The sequence below is a fragment of the Myotis myotis genome, unplaced genomic scaffold (assembly GCF_014108235.1).
Source record: "Myotis myotis isolate mMyoMyo1 unplaced genomic scaffold, mMyoMyo1.p scaffold_m19_p_17, whole genome shotgun sequence".
NCBI lineage: Eukaryota > Metazoa > Chordata > Mammalia > Chiroptera > Vespertilionidae > Myotis > Myotis myotis.
Genome location: NW_023416321.1, coordinates 3,243,848 through 3,267,260, shown reverse-complemented (window position 1 = coordinate 3,267,260; position 23,413 = coordinate 3,243,848). Strand labels below are relative to the sequence as shown.

General features: G+C 57.2%; 2 protein-coding genes across 6 annotated transcripts; both read left to right on the top strand.

Moving 5' to 3' along the window:
* Window positions 1-1,369: 1,369 nt before the first annotated feature.
* Window positions 1,370-12,518, top strand: CDR2L (cerebellar degeneration related protein 2 like). Of its 2 annotated transcripts, none has more exons than XM_036340885.1 (5): window positions 1,370-1,916; window positions 8,316-8,428; window positions 8,585-8,733; window positions 8,934-9,101; window positions 9,961-12,518. In XM_036340885.1, the coding sequence occupies exons 1-5, from the start codon at window positions 1,838-1,840 to the stop codon at window positions 10,850-10,852; spliced, it is 1,401 nt and encodes a 466-aa protein (XP_036196778.1). In that variant the 5' UTR covers window positions 1,370-1,837; the 3' UTR covers window positions 10,853-12,518. The 2 variants fall into 2 exon arrangements, with proteins under 2 accessions (XP_036196778.1, XP_036196779.1); XM_036340886.1 differs by lacking the exon at window positions 1,370-1,916 and adding an exon at window positions 7,211-7,910.
* Window positions 12,519-15,990: 3,472 nt separating this feature from the next.
* On the top strand, window positions 15,991-20,249 carry MRPL58 (mitochondrial ribosomal protein L58). 4 transcript variants are annotated; one of them, XM_036341867.1, is made up of 6 exons: window positions 15,991-16,130; window positions 17,471-17,507; window positions 18,665-18,724; window positions 19,285-19,367; window positions 19,458-19,627; window positions 19,912-20,249. In XM_036341867.1, the coding sequence occupies exons 1-6, from the start codon at window positions 16,032-16,034 to the stop codon at window positions 19,994-19,996; spliced, it is 534 nt and encodes a 177-aa protein (XP_036197760.1). In that variant the 5' UTR covers window positions 15,991-16,031; the 3' UTR covers window positions 19,997-20,249. The 4 variants fall into 4 exon arrangements, with proteins under 4 accessions (XP_036197760.1, XP_036197761.1, XP_036197758.1 ...); XM_036341868.1 differs by having other exon boundaries at window positions 15,995-16,217; window positions 19,917-20,249; XM_036341865.1 differs by having other exon boundaries at window positions 15,998-16,217.
* The last annotated feature ends 3,164 nt before the right edge of the window (window positions 20,250-23,413 follow it).

Sequence of the window (23,413 nt, the reverse complement as noted above, 5' to 3'; positions counted from 1 at the left end):
AACCCCATCCCTCAGCATCCGCAGCTCTGAGTCACCTGGGCCTCCATCCTCCATCCTCTGTCCCCTTGGGAAGCTCCACAAACCTGGCAGAGTTGGTTGCCCAGCTTCAGCCCACCCCCACCCACCCCAGCCTCGTGGGACCTAGGGGCATCCAGCCTGAATGACCCTGCCTAGTGCTCAGGCAGCAAGGAGAATCCAGCCTTGGTGACATGCTCGCCCCTACCAGGCATTGCTCCTGGGACCGGGGCACGGGGAGGGTGGCTGGTATTTCAACAGCAGTGCCAGCATATAGTGCAGTGATGGCGAACCTATGACACATGTGTCAGAGGTAACACGCGAACTCATTTTTTTGGTTGATTTTTCTTTGTTAAATGGCATTTAAATATATAAAATAAATATCAAAAGTATAAGTCTTTGTTTTACTATGGTTGCAAGTATCAGAAAAATTCTATATGTGACACGGCACGAGAGTTAAGTTAGGGTTTTTCAAAATGCTGACACACCAAGCTCAAAAGGTTCGGCATCACTGATATAGTGGGTCCTAATAAAAATGAGTTCGATGGCCCTTGCTGGTTTTCTCAGTGGTTAGAGCATCGGCGCAGACTGAAGGGTCGAAGGTTTAATTCTGGTCAGGGGCAGGTGCATAGGTTGCAGGCTCGATCCCCGTCCCAACCAATCGATGTGTCTCTCTCACATTGATGTTTCTCTCTCTGTGTCTTTCCCTTTCCCTTCCACTCTCTCTAAAAATCAATGGAAAAATATCCTCAGGTGAGGAATAGCAAAAAAAAAATAAAAATGAGTTACATGAATGCTGGAGTCTGAAAACTCCTTTAAGGAAAGAATGCTTGGGTAGGTGAAACTTTTTTATCTGAATGGGTATAATTGGATATAGGATATAGGATCTGGATCCCAAGGAGAGGGCAATGGAACCTTAAAGAGGGAGGCCCAGAGTGCAAGCAACACACCCTCGAACCTCGCCTCTTCTGGCCTGAGGTTTCTAGCCACAGGCATTGAAACATTCCGCGTCTTACAGGTACTGTAATTGTCAATGAACATTCACTCATGGAAGGCATCAATAAGCCAGCCTGTTCTCGGCACTGAGCAGCCAGCTGTGAACAAAAGATAAGTTCCTTGCTGTCAGGAGATCCAGAGCCAGAGAAACACAACAGGTAAATAAAATAAAATAATTTCAGACAGTGAGACCTAAACTAACTGAAGGAGCCCAGCCTGGAGGGAAGGGGCGGGTTCATAGATTCTAGTGGCAGCCAGACCCGGGCAGCAGGGAGATCCCGCCCCAGGCTCCGCCTCCATCTTTGCATACGCCTTCTGATTGGCTGGCGGTGGCAGGCCCCACCCCGTGGAGCGGGCGGTTGGGGAAGCTCTAGTCTAGTCGGTTGGGGAAACGCCGGGGAAACCCGGCCGAGATGCAGCCGCCGCTCCGGGTGGCGCTGGGCGGGCCGGGGGCATCGCGGGCCGGAGCTGGGCCAGGCGCGTCCGCCGTGGCACCCGCGCACTCTTAGCTCCCCAGACCTGCCTGCGGGTCCGGGCCCTCCTGGTCGCCTCATCGCCCGCCGTCCCCTCCCCTCTACCCTTTGTGCCGCCGCCGCTCGGAGTTCCCGGCTCCGCAGGACCCCGGCCGGGCCAGATCGCCGCGGCGCATCGGCCCGCCGTGGGCGCCGGGTCAGCGGCCGATGGCGAAGGGGCGCAGCGCGGGCGGGGGCGCTGCAGCCGGAGCCCGCGACGCGGGAGCCCGGGCCCGCCTCCGCCGCATTGTCCCGGGCCCCGCACCGCGGCCCTGAGCCGCGCCGCCGCAGCGCCCGCCCGCCCCCGCAGGGCCATGCGGAGGGCCGCCGGGATGGAGGACTTCTCCGCAGAGGAAGAGGAGCCCTGGTACGACCAGCAGGACCTGGAGCAGGGTGAGCACGGAGGAGGGGGCAGGAGAGCGAGGTGCGCCCCTCGACCTCTGTCCGCTTCTCCATTGTTGGGCGGTGTCACCCCCGGGAGGGCTGAGCTGCACCCCGCGGCCCGGACTCCGATGGGTGATGCGTGCGGAGAATGGGGACGTGGAGAGAAGGGGCGCGCTGCCCTGGAAGACCGGCCCGGGCCCGCGAAGACCTGCAAAAGTCGGGGGAACAGTCTTCCTCTTCTCCGAAGGACGGGGGCATACCTCACCCAGCTCGCCCACCCCAACTTAGAGGCAGGCACTGCCCAGGGCCCCTGATATGGCCGGGGCCTGAGTACTGGCTGGAATTCTTTAGAGGCCGGGAGGTGGCTCCTTGGTTGTTTTGCTGGGAGGGGTGGAGTGTGTGGGGGGAGGGGGAGAATGATCTTATCCCAAATCCAGCGACACCCTTCCCTGCCAGAATTCCCGAGTTCTAAGACTCCCAGAAAGTTTCCCCAACTCCCTTCCCCTCAACCCAGGGAGGGGATAGGGGTGCAGGCATCCAGCCAGGGGAGAGGTGAAGATTTGGAGTCCCCTGGTCCTCCCCCCAAAAAACTCGCCCCCTCCCGAACTGCTCATGGTTTGGGGGTCAGGTTTGGCAATTCTGAACAAGAGCCCAGATTAGAGGGAGCCACCTCCCTCCTCCATCTGAGAGCTGCGAGGGCGACTGGAAGTGAGTTAGAAGCTGGTGATGAGGTGGCCAAAGTGACATCACTAAGAGTAGGGGACAGGCTGTTAGGACCGGAAGGAGGAGTAGGCCGAAGGGTCTGGCCAAGGCCTGCTAGACTGGAGTCAAATCCACCCTCTCCCGGCCAAGAGCACCTCATTCTTGGAGATCAGGGCTGAAGGGGTGTCCAGGAGAAGTGACCACAGCCCCCGGGTGGGCAGGTGTGGACACAAGTCTGATGGAGTGTGTGCTGACACCCCGGCTCTGGGGCTCCACCCACGGCCCCCAAGGCCTGGCTTTGCCCTCGGGGAGACATCTACGCAGATCCTGGAGCCTTTGTTACTCGCCCTGACCCACATCCTCCCGTGGCCAGATTTGCTGGTAGATGAGGCTCAGTCCTTGTGCTCAGGAATGGGGGGCAACCAGAGCCCCTGAGGACTAGTGTGGGACTGCGCGTGCTGGGCTGCACCCTGCTGTGCTCTGTGCCCCAGAGTCTCCCCTCAGCTTCCCTGCCTGGAGTGAGATGCCCAGTACTGGCTGTGACAACCCCTTCTTTTGCATCCCACAGACACCTATCAGGCTCCACTTACGGGTCAGACACTATCCTGGGCACTGGAATAGCCCCAGCCCTGGCCCACTAAGTGGACCAGGTGGAGGTGGGCTTGTCATTGAGTGTAGGTGACAGGATGCAATGAGAGGGCTTCATGGAAGAGGCGGCCCAAAAAGAAAGGTTGGAAGATGGCCTCCCCTCCTGGGAGGCAGATGCTGATATTGCTGCTGTCTCATTTCTTTCCTGCTCCTTTACGGAAGTCTCTGGCACCATGCCCGGCCCAGATGTGGGGGGAAGGAGCCAGGGAGTTAGGGTGGGAGATGTGTTGCTCCCAGAGAGGGAGAGGTGCCCAGATTCCCACTGGGCTGGGTGCCTGCTCTGGGACAGGGTGGGGGGTGGTCCCAGCTGGCCCCCTAGTCCGGCCTTGCTGGCCTGCAGCACTCAGCCCCCCGCTACTAGCCTCAGTAGTGCCCAGAGCCCTGGAACCAGGAGGGAAACCAGAAATGGGGCAGTCTCAGAAGACATCCGAGCTTTTGACCAAACACCAATGAGTGCTGAGCCTGGGGAGTGCCCTCTGCCCTGGGGGGACTCCACATTCCAGCAGAGGAGGCAGAAAGGAGATCAAACTAGCAACCTCGGTAGCCTAGTCGCAGGGGTGCTGTGGCAGGCAGACGCCTGAAGGCCCCTCTGAGCTGAGGTGCAAGGTGCTCCCAGGGCCGAGGGAGGAGGGCAGGCATTCTAGGTGGAGGGGCCGCCTGCACAAGGCATGGAGCAACGTGGAAAGATCATGCATGACTGGAAGTGGGACTTAGAGTGCTGGGGTGGGGTTGGAGGAAATCCCAGGCACAAGTACTGGGCACTACCCCCATGGGCCAGCATGGAGAGCTGGAGGGTGGCATGAGTGTTTGCCAAAAGCCGGCCCCCATTGGGGATCAGATGCCTGTTGTGCCCCCCTTCTCTACACCCAATTCCCCAGTTCTCTGCCAGCTGCTCCCTAGGTGCCCCTTAGTGTCCAGGAAGTAGTTTGCCCAGCCAGCCTGGTTCTGGAGCAGCACCACCTTAGGGCAGGCCCTAGCCTCACTTCCCAGAGCTTGGCCACCAAGATCCTGTCTGACTTTGATGCTGTTGTTCCCAATAGCAAGGTCCTCGGCTCTCCCTGCCCCCTGCCCACGGCCCACGGCCAGCACGTGTAAAAATAGAAAACGCCATGAATTAGTAAGCACTGGCACTCCTCCTCCCCATCACAGACCTGTGGGTGCCTCTTTCCACTGAGACGGGGCTGCTGAGTCACAGATTTGATGTCCTGGGCGCCTGACCTTGAGACTCAGCCTCCGGCGAGAGCTCTGGTGTGACACTGAGATCGGGTGCCTGGACCCCAATTCTGTGGACACAGAGTTCCTGACATTCAGGCCCTGGAGCCTGTAAGCAGGACACCCGCAGCCCTGCCAGGTGGTAGATGGCCTCCCCTCACCCCCCCTTTATCTTGGTCTCTCCTTCCCTGTGCCTGTCCCCTGTCCCTTTCCTGCTCTGGAGTCTGTGGGGCCCCACCAGACCCCAATCAGTGAGCGCAGTGGGATTTCAGCATTTCTTTTCAGATACCCCCGTCTCATGGCCATGACCTCTCAGGCTTCCGGGGCGTTGCTCCTGGGCAGCACCTCAGCTGATTTGGGGGAAACCACTGAAGCCGCTGCAGGAGACCCAGAAACCCGGGGTCCAGGCCGGGGAAGTGCCAGGCGGCTCTGTCCCGTCCCTGGCTTGGTCCAGTGGTCCGGTTGTGGCTGGCTGCTCATTCCTCTGGCTTAGCCAGCTCCTGCTTTCTCCCACTCCCAGGCTTCCCGCCCTGGAGCCCTCCGTTAGCTGTTGCCCTTCCCCGGCACTGGCTCCACTCAGTCCCTGGCCCTGCACCTTCTAGACCAGCGGTTCTCAACCTTCCGAATGCCGCGACCCTTTAATACAGTTCCTCATATTGTGGTGACCCCCCAACCGTAAAATTATATTCATTGCTACTTCATAACTGTAATTTTGCTACTGTTATGAATCGTAATGTAAATATCTGATATGCTATATGTGTTTTCTGATGATCGCAACCCACAGGTTGAGAACCGCTGTTCTGGACCTTTCTCAAGATCCCTCCTGGCAGCTGGGACCAGCTGAGCTTGCATTATGATTCCGTTTCCCTGTGATAGTCCCTGAGGTTCTCCCCACCCCCAAGAGCTCCTATTGTTCCCTCTTCCCCATTCCTGAGTCACTAGGGGCCCAGGTCACAGTCACTGCCTTCCAGGGCCAGTCCCTGGTCTATAGTGTGACTTCAGATGCTCACCTGGGAGGACGAGCAGAGAGGGCCGCGTTCATGACCATTCCTCACCCCCTCTGGGCACTGGGACTCTGCAGGGGGTCTACGCAGGCCTCCCGCAGAGCCTGTCCCCCCACACCAGGCGACATCAGCAGCAATGGCCTCTTTACAGACTGCCTGGCAGTTCCCAAGGGAGGCCCTGGGGGTGGTCTTGCTGGGCTCCCGACTTGCCACTGAGCACGCAGCAGGGCAGGGCTGCAGTTTCACAGCCCTGACGTCCAGCCTCTCGCTTTGTAGACTTGCCCAACTTACAGCTGATACCTTCCTACCAGTGTCCTCACGCCCACTGGGTTCCTGTCAGGCAGCTAGTGTTTCCTGGCATCGTCGTAGGAGGTTAATGAATGGCTCAAGGCTAATGGTGCTGCGCTGAGATTTGTCTGAGCGAGTATTTTGTCTAAAGGCGGGGAAGGTGTTTAGGAGAGCGGCTTGTTTGTCCAGGCTGAGCCGATGTCATTGCAGCCTTGCTCCAGGATCGCGGCTTTGCATTCCTCAACCAGGGACTCCTCTGGGTGACATCTGGGCACAGCCCCCACCCCCCTCACCTGGCCTAGGTCCAGCCTGGGGGCTGCATGCTGCCTGTTTTAAACCTGTCTTAAAATCTCACCTCTGTGTGGGAACAGACTCCAGGTTTGTTCCTAGTGGACGGCTAGGACTTTGGTCCAGGCCTGGTGGCTGGTCAGAGTCCCCTCTGGCTTTCTGAGGTGAGGTCAGTCCTCCCCCAGCTGCTGAAAGAAAGCCCAGGCTCTGCTCTCAAATGCCCACTCGGAGTCACTGCTCTCTGGGGCTCTCCGAGAGGGAACCCCCACCCGCCCTGGCTTGTTGGGTGTAAGGGAGTAGCCCGCTGAACCCACTGTATTTCTTTATTATTATTATTTTTAATATATTTTTAATTAATTTCAGAGAGGAAGAGAGAGAAACATCAATGATAAGAGGGAATCATTGATTGGCTGCCTCTTGCACGTCCCCTACTGGGGATCGAGCCCACAACCCAGGCATATGCCTTTGACAGGAATCTAACCCAGGACCCTCCAGTCTGCAGGCCAGCGTTCTATCCACTGAGCCAAACAGGCTAGGGCACCCATTGTATTTCTTAAACTTGCCAGGAGGGAGTATAGAGGCCTTCCATCCTTTAGCAGTGGTTCTCAACCTTCTGGCCCTTTAAATACAGTTCCTCATGTTGTGACCCAACCATAAAATTATTTTCGTTGCTACTTCATAACTGTAATGTTGCTACTGTTATGAATCATAATGTAAATATCTGATATGCAGGGTGGTCTTAGGCGACCCCTGTGAAAGGGTCATTTGACCGCCAAAGGGGTCGCGACCCACAGGTTGAGAACCATTGCTCTAGAGGCCCTAGACTAGAACCACCACTGTCTGGAAAGTACCCAGCTCGATCCCGGGACCAAATCCCTTCGGCCCTGTCAGAGCTGCCTTCACGCCTCTGGTTGGGATTTATACCATTGGCCTAGACCCGTGGTCGGCAAACTGCGGCTCGCGAGCCACATGCGGCTCTTTGGCCCTTGAGTGTGGCTCTTCCACAAAAATCCGATTTCTGCTCATGGGCCACGAAGCTTCAATCGCACCGTATGTGCGCGCCCGCACATGGTATTTTGTGGAAGAGCCACACTCAAGGGCCAAAGAGCCGCATGTGGCTCGCGAGCCGCAGTTTGCCGACCACTGGGACTGAGGGCCTCATCATGGGACAAGGATCCAGCTTTCCTGGATGGCATTTTGGCAGAACAGATCAAATAGGCTCCTCCCCTTCCCCACCACACAGCCCCCTAAAACCAGGCCAGGTCCCCTCCCAGCTTCTGACAGGTGTTCATGTACCTCGGGCTGGGATGGGGAGGGGAGGTTCCAGTCCTGCAGACACAAGGATCAGCGCTGTGGGGGGAGCAGGGCGGCTTGTTTCCCAGGGAAAGGAGGTTTCAGAGAGGGGCACGCGCCACTGGGACCACATGCTACCGACTGGGACCAGGAGACCTGAGTTCTGCTTTCAACGTGGCTACAACCCAGCTGGGGACCTGGGCAAGTCCTTCTTCCCTGTCTGGCCTGACACCCATAGAATAAGGATGTTACGCCAAAGGGCTCTGAAGCCTCAACCAAACGCTAAAACGCAGCGAGCCCCTCTGCCCCGCCACCTCTCAGTGGGCAGCCCATCAGTGGGCTCCCAGTCCCCTCCCAGCCCAACTCCAAGGCTGCCCATTGCCAGCCGCCCGCCGGCCCCGGACGAGCTCTCCCTTATTATCATCCAAGTCACTTTGCCCCTGGGTCTCATCACACTCTCCACTTGCACCTGCTCGGTGCCAGGTACTGATCTAGGTCCTGGGGATATCAGAGAAGGAGCAGGCAAAACCCCTGCCCTGTGAGCTGATAGGCAGGAGAGGCGAACAAGGTAAGTGAGCAAGCTGTTTGGTGCGTTAGGTGGTGATCTGTGCTAAGGAGAAAAAGCTAAGTGGGGAGGGAGTGCGGGAAAGGGGAGGGTGCCGTTTAAAATCAATAGTCGGGAGAAGTCCCCTGGAGAAGGTGACACTGAAGCACAGACTTGAAGGCAGACAGGGATGAGCCCTGGGGGGTGTGGGGCGAGGAAATTCCAGGCAGAAGCAACAGCCAGTGCAAAGGCTTCGCTCCCGGCCTGCATCCCCTCCCAAGTGGGGGCTCCCCCAGTCAGCCCGTGTCCTGGTCGCCTTGGGGTCCCCGAGGCCCAGCTCAGAATGAATGCTCAGAACATGAATGGGGGTCCTCTGGCTTCTTTCTCACACTGCTCGTCCCTTCTCCCGCCCTCCGCCCCTCCCTCCAGACTTGCACTTGGCCGCTGAGCTGGGGAAGACGCTGCTGGAGAGGAACAAGGAGCTGGAGGCGTCGCTGCAGCACATGTACGCCACCAACGAGGAGCAGGTGCAGGAGATCGAGGTGAGGCCCGCCCTGCAGCACCCGGGCAGCCCTCGTGCACTGTCTCCGCCCCCAAAGCACACCTGTTCCTAGAAGTGGGAGGAGAGCCCAGGCGGAGACGTTCTCCCGAACCCTGTCCTGAAAGGCCACTCACCCACCACCCCTGCCGACCCCCAGTACCTGACCAAACAGCTGGACACACTGCGCCACGTGAACGAGCAGCACGCCAAGGTGTACGAGCAGCTGGACCTGACAGCCCGAGACCTGGAGCTGACCAACCAGAAGCTGGTGCTGGAGAGTAAGGCTGCGCAGCAGAAGATCCACGGGTGAGGGCCGGGTGGGGGATCGTGGGGAGGAGGGGCGGCGAGGACTGGGAGTGCTGTGGGCATAGGGACCCAGGGGTGTGACACCTGCTCCTTCTCCCAGAAGCCCGGGCTGGGGACCTGGGATGGTAGTGAGTTTGCCTGAGGAGGGCTGGCCCCTCCCCTTAAAGTTCTCCCCTGCGTGTCTCCCCCCGCCCCCCCAGGCTGACGGAGACTGTTGAGCGCCTGCAGGCCCAGGTGGAGGAGCTGCAGGCCCAGGTGGAGCAGCTTCGGGGCCTGGAGCAGCTGAGAGTGCGCCGGGAGAAGCGGGAGCGCAGGCGCACCATCCACACCTTCCCCTGCCTCAAGGAGCTGTGCACCAGCAGCCCCCGGTAGGTGAGGGCGGCACTCGTGTCTGAGCGCCCAGGATGCCAGCCAACAGGAGAGCAGGGAGAGGGTGGGCAAGGAGAGCTGGTGCATCGTCCGGGTTATTGGCGAGACTGGTCCCGTTGCTGACAATAGTCAGCAGCTGGCGTTCACTGAGCCCTGGCCATGAACCCATGACCCTGCTAAGCAGCTTAATGGCCATGGCAGTACCAGGAGGTGTTTTATCATCTTCGCTGCTCAGATGAGGAAACTGAACCCACAGGTTAGGTGTCCTTCCCAGGTCACCTGGTAGTAAGCCAGGAGGGGTTAGCCACTACACCTCAGTTCCCATTAACCTCAAGGAGATGACTGGTTAATGTAATACATGCGCTGTATTTAGAGGGCATTTCAGTAAGGGTCCTGGCAAACGATAGTGCCTCTCACAGAGTAACTGAGGGGCGACTGCTAAAGAGGTGTGGACCAGGCATAGGAGCAGGGGAGGGGGCGGACACTGTAGCTAGGGCCTAGGCCCAAAGGGGCCAGGGCAGGGAGGTTCCTGGAACCTGGAAGGCCTGGAGGGTGCTGCCTGGCCTGCACTGACCAGGAAGGAGCCTAGGGAAGACATTCCCACCACTTCGGCCACTCCCACTCCCGCCCTCCGGCCAGCCCATCCCTCCCATGAGCTGAGCTCAGGAGAGCCAGGTAACCTGGCTGAAGCAGCCCCTTGAGGTCAGAGGGAGAAGAGCCAGAGCGGATCTAGAGGGACAAGCAGAATATGCAGCTCAGTGGACCAGAAAGATATAAGTGTCCGGGGCTGGGCTCCCGGGCCTTGCCCATGACCAAGGCCCCTGCCCGCCTGCCCCCCTGCCCCCCTCTCTCTCCCAGGTGCAACGATGCCTTCCGCCTGCACAGCTCCTCCCTGGAGCTGGGCCCCCGGCCCCTGGAGCAAGAGAATGAGAACCTGCAGACGCTGGTGGGAGTGCTGCGCTCCCAGGTGAGCCAGGAGCGGCAGCGCAAGGAGCGGGCGGAGCGCGAGTTCGCGTCGGTGCTGCAGGAGTACTCGGAGCTGGAGCAGCAGCTGAGCGAGATGGAGGGCTGCCGCCTCCGCGTGCAGGAGCTGGAGGCCGAGCTGCTGGAGCTGCAGCAGATGAAACAGGCCAAGACCTACCTGCTGGGCCGGGAGGACCACCTGGCCGAGGCCCTGCTGGCCCCCCTCACCCAGGCCCCGGAGGCCGATGACCCCCAGCCAGGCAGCGGGGACGAGTTCGGGGCCCAGGACGGCGTCTCCTCCCCGGGCCCCTCCCCCAGCCACGCCGTGCGCAAGAGCTGCAGCGACACGGCGCTCAACGCCATCGTGGCCAAAGACCCCGCCGGCCGGCACGCGGGCAACCTCACGCTGCACGCCAACAGCGTGCGCCGGCGGGGCATGTCCATCCTGCGCGAGGTGGACGAGCAGTACCACGCGCTGCTCGAGAAGTACGAGGAGCTGCTGAGCAAGTGCCGGCAGCACCGCGCGGGCGTGCGGCACGCGGGCGTGCAGACCTCGCGGCCCATCTCCCGGGACAGCTCGTGGAGGGACCTGGGGGGCAGCGAGGAGGGCCAGGGCGCGGCCAAGGCGGGCGCCAAGAGCCTGAGCCAGCACGTGGAGGCCGTGGACAAGCGGCTGGAGCAGAGCCAGCCCGAGTACAAGGCGCTCTTCAAGGAGGTCTTCTTGAGGATCCAGAAGACCAAGGCCGACATCAACGCCACCAAGGTCAAGACCCACAGCAGCAAGTGACCCTACGCCGGCCTGCAGCCTCCCCGCGGCGGGCCATGGGCCCCTCGAGCCCGGGCCCGCTGCCTCTGGTGAGGGAGGGCGCCTTTTGGCAGCAATACATCCCCGTGGAGGCCGCTCCAGAGAGCTCGCGGGGCGGGGGGCACCGCTGCTGCCCGCAGGTGTGGGGGCGATCCGCATGTCAACATGCCTGGCCTCCCAGAGCCCTCCACCGTCCTGTGTCAGCCCAAGGCACAGCTCTGAGTTTCAAAGCCAAACGTCCCCCCTTCCCTGGGGGTTCCCAGTCCCCCAGCTTTCTGACCCTAGATTCGTGGCCAGGCTTCTAAGCCATCTGGACCAGTTGTTGTTTTGTTTTGCCCCAAAGTTTGGGGTTTTTTGAGAGATTTGCAATGTAAGGTCCCCCTGACCCCTTGCCACAACTGGAAACACTTGAAGGGGGACCCCAGAGCCCGCTGTGGCCGGTTCCTGGGGTCTCCTTGACCACCCACTGCTTCTCCCCAGCTGTGACACTGTCATTCCCTTAGCACCAGCTGTCCCACCCCTAGGGTCCTACCCAGGTCAGAGATGGCCCTGCCGTGCAGAGCAGAGAGCCTCAGCCTGCCCGCCCCACTCCAGCCCTAGTGAGGTGGCCTTCTCCCTGGAGACCCTCAGCCCCCTGCAGATCTGTAGCCAATCAGAGGAGGGGAACAGAACCCCTCGCAGCCATACACGAGCGGTGCACCATTTCCCTCAGAGCCAGCCTCCTGGGGTTCCAGCCCCGGAAATGCCTCTGGGCATTAAGCCTTGTAGGGGTCTGGGCGGTGGGGAGCCCCCATCTCTGCACCCCGCCTGCAACTCCTTGAGTTTGGCCTCTGCCTGCCCCACCTCAGGGACCATAACGTGTCTCATTCACTCCCATGCTCCCCAGAGCTGACCCCACAGCAGTCACACCTGCTCCCCCAGAATGTCCTGGGCACGTGCAACAGCCAGTGGTCCCAGCGTCCACCTCTGCACCCTTTCACCCAAGACTCGCCCCACACTGACCGGTTTTGAAATGCGACCCGGATGGAGAACAGGTCTCCTTCCCATAGAAAGCCTGCTCTTAACCTCCTGCCCATGTGGGGGCCTTGAGGACCCAGGAGTCAGAGGTTAATCATCTTTGGTCAGGGCTTTAGAAAGTCCAGCTGCAACTAAGAGACGCCAAGGTCCCCAGCTTGACCTGAGCCCCTCTTCAAGGCTTCCCATCTCTGCCGTCCAACCTGAGACCCAAGAAATCGGAGGAGCCAGACAGCCCAGTGAAGGCGGTGGCCCGGCCTCCGCTGGGAGCCCAGCGGGAACCTTCATGCCTTACTTGTTTCTAGGGGCACAGGGGTCTGACACCCGCCCGACCTCCCCCGAGGCGCCACCTGCTCTCTGGGCCGCACTGTACTGAGCTGTCGGCCATCCTCTGGCCACACACCTTGGAGCCCTTTGTCCTCTGGAGCTGGGCAGCTCCCAGCCCTCCACGTGTAGGTCATCTAGTGGGGAGGGGTGGGTGCGCGGGGGTGGGGGAAGGGCTCCTGCCTGTTTGTTCCCCAGTTCTGTAGCAGCCCACCAGCATCACCTTTGAAGTATACATGAGAGAAATATATTTGCAAATGCTTTATTCTCTTCTTTAATAAAAAATGCACCAGTATTCTAAAAGCAGAAATGGCCCGACCCCTGTGCTGTCTGTCTGTGTGTCTCACACACCTGCCTCCATCACTTAGCTTTGGGGAGAGAGGGCTTCCTGAACCCCATGCCCGCACGACTGGCAGCCTGGGAGCTCTGATAGGCGGCCTCGGAAGCTGCGTGCTCACTGAGTGCCAGCTGTGCGGGCCACGTTGCCGGGCAGGGCACCCCATGCTGGGTGCACCTTCCCTGTTGGACAGATTTTGCAGCTCCCAAGCCACACCTGCCAACAGCTTCGACTTCAGAAACCAAAGCAAAGGCTCCTGGATCTTTGGGGGCTCAGTTTCTCACTGCCTTTGCCACATTTCAGTTCCACATGGAAAATTCTGCGGGCTCTGTGAGTCCCAATCCCACGGGGAAACGCTCCCATAACCTTCCCCCGGAGGTCAGCTCGGGGAGCTCCCACTGCACCCCTTCCCTTCCTGAAGGGGCCAGGGGCAACCTCCCTTGGGCCCTGGAGGTGAGGACGGTGTGGTGTGGGGAGTCCACAATAGGCCCCAAATTGGTGTGACTGCTTTTTAACCCAACTGCCCAGCATGCAAAGGCTGTAGGTTTTCCTGTCTCTGTGACCTGCCCCCAGTGGGGTGAGAGCACCTTGTGGGTGAGACACCAGAGCAGTTGCACGTGAGGAGCAAAGGAAGTGGTGACTTCTACCCAGCCACCCATCCGTCGCCTTCAAATTCCCCTCTGGAAATATTTCTCCTGCCTCTTCTTCCTTCCCGTCACCATTTGATCCTTACTGGGCCTCCTCCCCAGGGTTTCCCTCCTCCCAGACTGACAACCTTCCCCGAGACCAAACCCTGTGGTAAAAGGAACTGGTCCCCCTTCCCATGATCCCAGGAAACAGACCTGCCTGCCTGCCCTGCACACCGAGCTGAAAGCCTCGCGGTGTTCGCAGGCAACTAGGCAGAGAAGGAAGCGGCTTCCAGGAAGGGGCAGCTTTGCCCACCATGCCAGGCGCATGCTCAGTGCTGCCTGCCCAGCCCCTCAGGGGAGAAGGGAAGGTGTGGAATACAGCTAGTCAGGCTGGACTTCCCACCCCAGTGCTGCAGGGGAAAAAAGATAAAAGCCATCAGTTCTCCAAAGTAAAAGGAAGTTCCTTCAAAAAACCTGTACACACTTAGCATGCCTTAGTAGCAGCTAATTCTTGTTTCTTTTTTTAATATATTTTATTGATTTTTTACAGAGAGGAAAGGAGGGGGATAGAGAGTCAGAAACATCGCTGAGAGAGAAACGTCTATCAGCCACCTCCTGCACATCCCCCACCGGGATGTGCCCGCAACCCAGGTACATGTTCTTGACCGGAATCGAACCTGGGACCTTTCAGTCCGCAGGCCGACGCTCTATCCACTGAGCCAACCGGTTTCGGCAGCAGATAATTCTTGTTGCCTGCTGACAGGCAGCTATAAAATCTCTGTTTTTACTGAAGGGGATCCTGAGGTTTAGAGTTTAAGTTAGTAGTTCAAAGTCACATAGAAATATTTGAGCCCAGACCTGACCCAATCCCACTATGTAATACTGAGCATTCCCTATTTCCATGTAATGTTGAGGGGTTTAAATATATATATATATTGATTTCAGAGAGGAAGAGAGAAACATCGATCAGAGAAAAACATTGATCGGCTACCTCCTGCACGCCCCCAAACTGGGGATCCAGCCCGCAACCACTTGGGCTAATGTTGAGTTTTAAGAGCCAATTTGGGTGATACCCCAACTCACAGGCAATAGAGAAGGGCGGGTGCCTGAAGCCATCAGCCTCTGGAGGACCAAGGAGGGAAGGCTGGCTGGCTCCGCCTTCAGTGCCCACCTTTTAGAGAACAGGTGGCACCTCTCACCTGCTCTTCCCACAAGGGCCTCTATTCTGGATGGTTCACCGCAGCACCACGGGAAAGGAGCCTGGCAGCTGCTCTCTCCATCCCAGGGTAACGTCTCATTCTCTCCCCGCCTCCTCCCCCAGAATCCAGGGCACCAGATGGCCCGAGCAGGCTGTGTTTATTTGGGGTTGTGGAAATCTGCAGCTTCCTTTTCCTATCCTTCTGGGTCAGGCACAGGGCTGGAGTCCAGCCGCAGAGCAATGCCACAGAACGGTGCTGACTTTGTTATTCATAATCCCAGAGCCTGGACCTGGCTCTGCTCCCCTGAGAAGCTTATTGCAGTCACCATGGAGACGCCTCTGTTCCCTCTGAGGTCTTGGGACTAAGACAGGGAGGGATCCAGGAGACTCCCCTTCCAACCTGGAGCCCAAAAGGCACATGCGATTGCCATCCTCTTCCTCTTTTGGGTTAACAAAGCGAGTGCTTGGGGGAGGAGGGGGGGGGGGTCAGTTTATTCCCTCCTAAAGACTTGGCCTGTATCAGTAAAGCTAAGATGGTAAAATCTTGATTTGATGACGATCTCCTGTTTGAAACAGCCAACATCCCCAGGGACATATTTTTCTAGGTAATTATGCTTTTCCTAAAAATAGCACTCATTAAGAAACAACCACTAATATGACTAATAATCACTAACATTCATTTGGCTCTGTTTTCACTTACCACACTGCCTCTCAACAAAGTAACTCAGCCAACATTTAGCTGTTTCCAAACACTGCTTGCTCTACTTTGAACCTTTCTTGGAATTAGAACTCAATATTGGAGTTCATGCTTTAACAGCCCCGTAAAAGGGTCCTGCTTAGCCTGCCTGGCTGTCTGAATCTCTACCTACCTCCTCAGCCTCCCTTTATCCCCTGGCTGGGAGAAACTGCCACCACACTCCACAAAACTGCAGGTTCCCCCACAAAGGCCGTGGGGCGGGCGTGGTCCACTTTTTACAACCCTTCCTTCTCCACCTGCCTGCCTCTCCCCATCTGGTATTTGTGCTTCCAGCTTTCACACGTGCTCCGCGGGTTCCTGCTTCCGGGCTGCCTGGGAACGAGCCTGGCGTTACTAAAACTCAGCTCCAGCGGAAATCAGCTCACACACACATTCCGAGGAACCCGTCCTCGCCATGCTTACTGAGCGCCTGGCATGTGCCGGGCGCCGGGCGCCGGAGCTCCAGCAGTGAGCCAGTGCTCCCTGGAGCTTTCGGGCTGGGGGACAGGCAGTAAACTAGAAAAAGAAGTCAAGCAGGGTAAAAGGGGATGGAGATGAAGTAGGTCAGACAGGCAGGCCTCACAGGTGCGGGGAGAGCGGCCCAGGACGGGACAGACTCTGAAAGGGAGGTGGTGTTTCTGGGGAACACGGATCTGAGGCTTCTTTCGCCACGAGGCTCCCCTTAAAAGCTCTGTCTGGCCAACGTCTTCCCTACCGCCAAGCCCCGAGAGGCAGCTCTAACAGGCGCCGCGGGAGAGCCACGCCAGGAGCCCTGCTTGCCGCCTCCCCGCCCCACCCCCCCCGCCCCAGCTCCCCCCCCCCCGAGGGCGCTAAAAGTCGCGCGGAACCAAAGTCCAGCGGGAAACACGACCTAGCCGACCGCGGAGGGGAGCGCCCTCCGGAAGCAGCCCGGAGACTCGAACATGGCGGCCGCCCGGTGCCTGCGCTGGGGCCTGAGCCGAGCCAGGGCCTGGCTGCCCCCGCCGCCCCCGCACTGCCCCCGCCGGGATCTGCACAAGCAGGTAGTCGGCACCGAATTCCAGAGCATCTACAGCCTGGACAAGCTCTACCCGGAGTCGCGGGGCTCGGACACCGCGTGGAGGGTCCCGGTGAGCCGGGTGGGCCAGACGGAAGGGGCGTGTCCGCCGCTGCTGGGTGACGTCAGAAAGCCGGGGCCCTATTGGCCGTGCGCGCCGTTGATCGAAGGGACCGCAGCGGAAGGGAGCTGGTTGCCCGGGCAACCGAGAGGGGCCGCGGGGAGGCCGTCGTGTCCCGGTGCGGGGAGAGCGCGCAGGATGTGCTACTTACAAGAGCACCCGCTTTTCCTCGTTAGTTCCCCCACCTGCAGGCCCAGATTCTTGTCCCAGGGAAACTGGGCGATCTGGCCCTGCAGAGTGGACAGTAATGGCAGGAGGCTGACCAGGTGTTTGCTCCCTTCTGGAGTCTTTTGGGAAGTTACACTGTCCTTAGCCTCTAGCAACCCCAGCACCCCTAGGAAACTGGGGTGCATGTCGCAGCAGCCCGCTGTGTGCAGGCTCCGGACCGGTCCGGGCCGAGAGAGAGGACCCCGCCAATTCTGTTGGGTTTCCACCTACAGGACAGGAAGAGAACGTTCGCTGATTGATTCACTCATTCAGCCGACTTCTGCTGAGAGCAAGCTTCGTGCACGGCGCCAGGCACGGGGAATGAGTAGTAAACAAAACACAAAGGCCCTCATGTTTGTGGGGCTTGAATTGTAATGGAGGGAGACCGCAGTAGGTGAAATAAGTGCAGAGTATGTGAGGTGGTGCTTTCCTCTGGAGAAACTAAAGCCTGGAAGAGGAGAGCTCCGGTAGGGGGCGGTGTTGCAGTTGTCAGTAGGATGGTCTGGGAAGGCCCCTGAGAAGGTGACATCTGAGTGAGGACCTGGAAGAGGCAAGGGGGTGACCCAGAGAATAGAGGGGAGACGGGCATCCCTGTGGAGCGAACAGCAGGGGTAGCCACCTTAAAGCAGTCAGCATGCCCTGCTTGTTCAAGGAACAGCACGCAGGCCAGCATGGGGACCTATGGAGGATTTGAGGCAGAGGAGTGGGGTGATCCCTCCGAGGAGCGAGACTTCCGATGGTGCCGGACACTAGCTGAGGTCCGGGGCAGGGAAGGCCGGAGACGAGTCAGTTCTGTTTTCCTGGAGGAGAGTTTCTGAGGTGGTGCCTCCTGTGCCTGGGGAAGCTGTTCTGTCCTCTGCTGTGATTTGCCTGGGAACCTGAAAGTAGTTGTATTCCATGCGTGCTGTGGCTTTCCATCATTTCTTTGGTTGCCCTGGCCCAGTTAGGAGGCACCCAGCAGGTGATGTGTATTTGACGCGGTGTGCATTACATTACAGGATGATGCGAAGCAAGCCAACAGTGACATTCCTCTAGGTGAGTAATTTGGTTTTATAAATAAAATCAGCCCGGCTGGGTGTGGCTCAGTGGTTGAGTGTTGACCTATGAACCAGGAGGCAGCTGATCAATGGTTCTTTCTCGTCCTTGATGTTTCTGTCTCTCTATCCCTCTCCCTTCCTCTCTCAAATCAATAATACATATATATTTTTTAAGTAAGTAAATTAAATCAGCCATTTCCCACCCCTTGGACATTCCTTCCAGACCTCTCCAGCATCGTTTAGAAGAGCGAAAAGAAGAGAGCTGTGCGGTGCGCAGCAGGAACAGAGAGCTCTTGATGTTCTTGTGACACGGAATAACCTTTACAATAGATGAGTTGGTCATCGTTTGAAGAAAGTCAGATGCAGAAGAATATGTATAATAAGCTACGTTTGTGTCTTACATGTAGGGTGCCCCAAAAAACGATACACATACGTTTTTTGATAGCTCAATTGACGTTTCTTTTCAGATTTAACCCATTGGAATTAATAATTATTCAGAGTGTGTATACATTTTGGGGGATACCCTGTATATCTGAGATAGATATATTTCTATTATGAACTTAGATCTGAAAGGATGTACAAGGAATTGGGCAGGAGGGCTGCCTTGGGGAATGGAGAGGAAAGGACAGCCCCATGGGCCCTTCTCCCTTGAACCATTTGCCCATCAAACATCAGAACTGTGCACCCATCAAGCATAAGGCCTGACAGCATGGCCTGGGAAGAAACAACCAGCCCTTTTCCGGTTCAGAGAGTGTGTGCCGTCCACAGGCAGGGAATGGAAGAGTAGCAAAGGTGCCCTTGCTCAGGGTGACACTGGAACAAAGGCCAGGTGACAGGCGACACAAGGGAGAGGACACCCTGTGGCCGATCTGATAGCTTGCATCTGAGCCCTGAGGTGTGAACACGCCTGGAGGAGGCAGAAAGCCTATCATCAGCACAGGAGGCTCCGAAGCCGCCATGACGGCCATAACCTGGGTCATCATTTTCCGTCCTCTGCTGTCTGTGTGGCCTTGGGAAAGTCCCTTGACTTTAGTTTGACATCTAATCTCTTCCTCTACTGACCGGAATGTTAGCGTTATGTGGATGAGCTTTTGAGAGAGAAGTGTGGGAGTTTGCCAGGAGGTAATCAGTTCTTTGGTGTGTGTTGTTTCATAGATCGCTTGACAATATCTTATTGTCGGAGCAGCGGGCCTGGAGGCCAGAACGTTAACAAAGGTACCGGGAGCCTTGTCCTGTTCTTTCACTTTAAAACTTAGAAGACGGACTTGAGGATTCTGTGTTTACATTCATGGGGAATAAAGGGCATTTTTTTTTTTTTTTTTTTTTTTTTTTAGCAGAAGCTTAAATACCGCCAGTTTATAATAATCCTCTTTATTCTTTTGAATGCGGTCCGGTTCTCAGCCTCTCAGCTGTGGGTTGTAGGACTAGGATTGGCTTGTGAGTTAAACAAAGGAAACCAGTGTGAGTTGGCAGCCAGCTCCCAGCACAGGTTCCCTTCATTCTTGTGGAGCCCATCCCCCCACTCACAGAGCCCGAGAAACTGTAAGGGAAGCAGTGGGCGTTTTGTGCCTGGAAGTTACTTTTGTCCCAAAGTGCCTCGCTGTCTTTGCAGGCTCACTCCATGGCAGCTTGGGATCCCCAAGTGGGCGCAGGATGGGACATCCCTGGTTGGGTTTCTCGCCTCCCTTTGTTTCAGGATGGTCACCAGGCGTCACCCAGGTGCCGAGCCGACCTGGAGCCTCACTGACCTGTGCTCCCTGTCCCTTTCTTCCCAGTGAATTCCAAGGCTGAAGTCAGGTTCCATTTGGCTACCGCCGACTGGATCGCAGAGCCGGTGCGCCAGAAGATGGCCATCATGGTAACACCGGCCCCTTCCTTTTTCTTCATGCCTCAGCCGCTTCTAAACCTTCACTCGGTAGAACTCGGGTTTTGCCTTTGCTTCTCGCAGTATAAAAACAAGATCAACAAGCTGGGAGAGCTGATACTCACCTCTGAATGCAGCCGCTACCAGCTCCGCAATCTGGCAGATTGCCTGCAGAAAATTCGAGACATGATCGCCGAAGCCAGCCAGACGCCCAAGGAGCCATCCAAAGAAGATGCTGTACTCCAGAGAATCAGGTACCAGGAAACGCCCCAGACTTCTTCCCACGGAGTCCTGAGGGGCGGCACCGGGAAAGAAGGGGGGGAAAGATGGGGGGCAGGGCCAAGCCCCGGACCTCCCAGCAAATACGTGGAAAAGTGGGGGATGGGAGCTTTCCTGACCCGGGTGGGGGCTTGGAGCTGGTGCCTGCTGCTTCAGCTGCTCGGCTCCCCCCTGCGCTGCCAGCTCCCCTCACCGCCGTGAGAGGCACTGATTGGGCATCTGGGCCTAAGTGGGGTCTTTTTGTTCGTTTTGTTTACAGGATAGAAAACATGAATCGGGAAAGGCTGAGAAAGAAGAGAATAAATTCTGCCATAAAGGCAAGCAGGAGGGTAGATATGGACTGAAATCACCCTCCAGAGCTGGCAGAGACCCTCCGCAGGACGCCAGGCAGCCGGCGGGAGCTCGAGTGCTGCCAGGAGACGGCCTTGCTGTTTGCGGTTTTAATGCCTGTCTCTAACGTTGGAGCCATCGGATTGTTCGTTCAGATTGAGGGTGGCAGGCGCTGGTGTCAAAGGTCTTTACACCATGTTGTCACACCTCACTTATCCACTTCGTGTATCAGCTGCAATAAAATTCTAAATGCAGGGGCTTCCTTTCCTCGGTGCCTCAGGACAGAGTCCCTACCCTCCCTGGGTTGAAATCTGCCTACGGGTTCCTGATGGCTGACTGCAGTCACAGCCCAGGGGACAGGAGTGAGCTTGGTGTCTGCCCTCCAGGAACACACGGTCAGGCAGAGGCTGAGACAGGTGTGGCCCTCTGAGCTGGGCCGTGGAAAAGGGGCAAATTTAATCAGTAGAAAGGCGCGCAGCACATGCCCATTGAAGGGAACAGGACGGATAAAACCACAGAAAAGGCTGGGGTGGAGGAGACAGGGCGGAAGCCATGTGAGTGGCACATCTGTGCAGGGGGATCAGGGAGGTAAGTCTGGAGAGGGAGACGAGCTCACTGTGGAGAGTCTCCAATCAGGTTAAGCGGTTTAGAGTTTAAGAAACGTGTGTAAGGGAACCACTCGAGTGGGAAGGAATGTCATGTGTCAGGTGCCGTCACAGGAAAAGTGAACTGGAACTAGACGAAGGGTTTTGCAGGCCTGTGGGCGTGGGAGCACCAGGGCCAGCATGACAGTAGCAGATCACTGTGGCATGGACGAGTTCCATAGGCTGTTCTCTGTTATTTTGATCTAATTCCCTCATTGGACAAATACCTCATTGCGAGGCCCTCAGTGCAAGATGATGAACTGAGCACTGTGTACACTTACGTGAGCAGGGACCCCACTCATGTGAGTGTAAACAAAGGGGGGGAAATCTTCAATACGTGACTTAGAAAATACAAAAGATGTGGGAGACGTGGTCCCAGCCCTCAGGGGATGGGGCGCCTCGTGGGGAGCAAGGACGGGCAACGTTCGTGAGCTCATGAGGCTCTGTGAGGGCCCAGGGAATCGGCAATGAACAAAGTCTTTCTCTCAGAGAATGGACATTCCATCGGTTGAAAAGAAAAGTGGAATCCTGTATGGAAACATGGCCTAAAGTGTGATAAGTAACATGAGAAAGGTCTTAGCGTACTGTGGGCGGCAGAGGAACAATGAGTTCTGGCTGGAAGGTCAGCGAAGTATTTGCCTGAAGAATGGGAGGGGCTGGCCCTGCCAGCAAGCGAAGAGCTTGGCACCTGGAGGCTGCAGTGTGTCCAGGGGCCCTGCTGTAGCCGGGACAGTGAACTAGATCACTGAGAGGATGGGCTCTGAGGCCAGCCTCCCGTGGTCAGTCCCTGCCCTCCACCCTCCATCCCCCTCCCCCTCCCACCAGCTGTGGGCTTTGTTTCTCCGTCTGGAAACAAGGGATGATGTAATCACTGCCGACCTTGGGTTGTGGGACTTCAGTGAATAAATAAGTGGTTAATGGCATGAGTATGTACTGGGGGAGCCGGGATTAATAGCCCAGCTTGGCTGGGGCCCAGGGGGTGAGGAGCTGTGGGAGACATATCTGCCACATTGAGTGGGAGCCAGGTCTAGAAAGTCCTTACATGTGACAGTTAAGACATTTAGACTCTACCCCACAGAGGCTGTCAGGGGAAGATGAATCTGACCGTGAATGGAGGAGAAAAGACCGCAGGGAAGTGAGCCCAGGTGGGTGGACTGACCCACATGAGCAGTCAGGGACTCATCCTGGAACTAGGGCAGTGACAACGGGGGAGAGAGAATAGATGCAGAAGGATTATGGGGACAGAAAAGTCCACAGGGAATGGGAGCAGGTGTGTGACGGGTGCTGCTGCGCATTGAAACAGGAACGTCACAAAGGGAGCAGGCGTGGGAGGCTGACTGTGGGGCCTGAGGAGGAACGAGGGTAGTGATGCCAGGAGAGGGGATGGCGCCCTGGAGCTGGGGAGTGAGGCTGCAGCCAGGAGATGCAGGATGGAGGGGGACAAGCAGACTCGGAAATGGCTGGGAGCGGTTGAGGATGAAGCAAGGCAAACCCCAGGGAGGCCGGTCAGATGGTGGCAGTGGGAAGCCAGAGGAGGCATCCAGTGGGTTGCCCCTGAGCAAAGTGCTGGACCCCTGAGGACCTCCGACATTGGTGGTGCGAAAGGCCTGGAATAGCCTTCAAGATGAGGCGGGAAGGACAGGGACAGAGAAACAGAACAGGCTGGGGACGCAGAGTAGAGCACACGGTTAGGACCCACTCTTTTAAAAAGTTGAGGGCAAAAGAATGAAGGTGGGTGAATTTCATAGACACAATGTTGAGCAAAGGAGGCCAGGCTACCAGAGTATGATTCCATATATATGGAGTTCAAAACAAGGCGAAACTGCTTTGTGGTGATGACAGCCGAGAAAGTACTGGGGGGAGATGGTGGTTGACTGGGGGGGAGGGAGCTTTCTGGGATGCTGGGAATGTTCTGTATCTCATCAGGCTGTGGCCTGCGAGCTGTACGCTTCGCCACATGCATGTTACACCTCAACAAACAGACAAATTGATGGACTTACATGAGGGCAGGAGCCTGGACCGGGTGCGTTAAACCCTTCTTGCTGATGTGGAAGGAAGGAGGTCGGTTTCCGCAGACTCCGCCCCTTGGAGAGAGAAACAAGAACGTGTCCAAGCTCTCAGCCCTCAACTGCGGGGGAAGGGGAGGCAGGTGTCAGCCAGGCATGACGAATGCATGGCCCTTGGCTGAAGCTTCTGCGTGGCCCCTTTCAGATGCGCACGGGCTCTAACCGGATTGTCAACGTTTGTAAGGTTTAACAATGCGCCCCTTCTTTATTTGTACTACTTTCTAGCTAACAGCTTTAAAGGAATAAAATATTAGGGCGAAGTGTCTACTTGGCCGATGTATTTGTCTTCTGTACAGTATGCCTTTGTATATCACATGTACATTATGAATATATACCCATATTTCTATTTACGTAGAAGGACTTGTTCCTCCTGGTCGTTCCTGCCTCGTGATGGTGAAGACGTCCAGGGTTTGTTTCATGATTGAGGCTATTCTGCTCTCGTGAACTTCCTACACCCCTTTTCCCTAAAATTCCTGGGTTTTCTGTCGGTTCCGTAGAGGGGCGGACATACTAGCTCGAACCTTAGTCTTCACCGGCCATGCTCTGGGTGTTCCTGCAGCTCCAGCCCCACGTGCTGCCCCGTGCGGTGGCTGGAGGTTGGCCAGCTCACCTCCCAGGGTAGCGTCTTACTGGTCCATTGTGAGCTCCGGAAGCCTATCCAAGCGCTTCCCCGACTTGGGGTCCCTCAGTAAACGTGTGCCCCATTAATTTTCACCTGAAA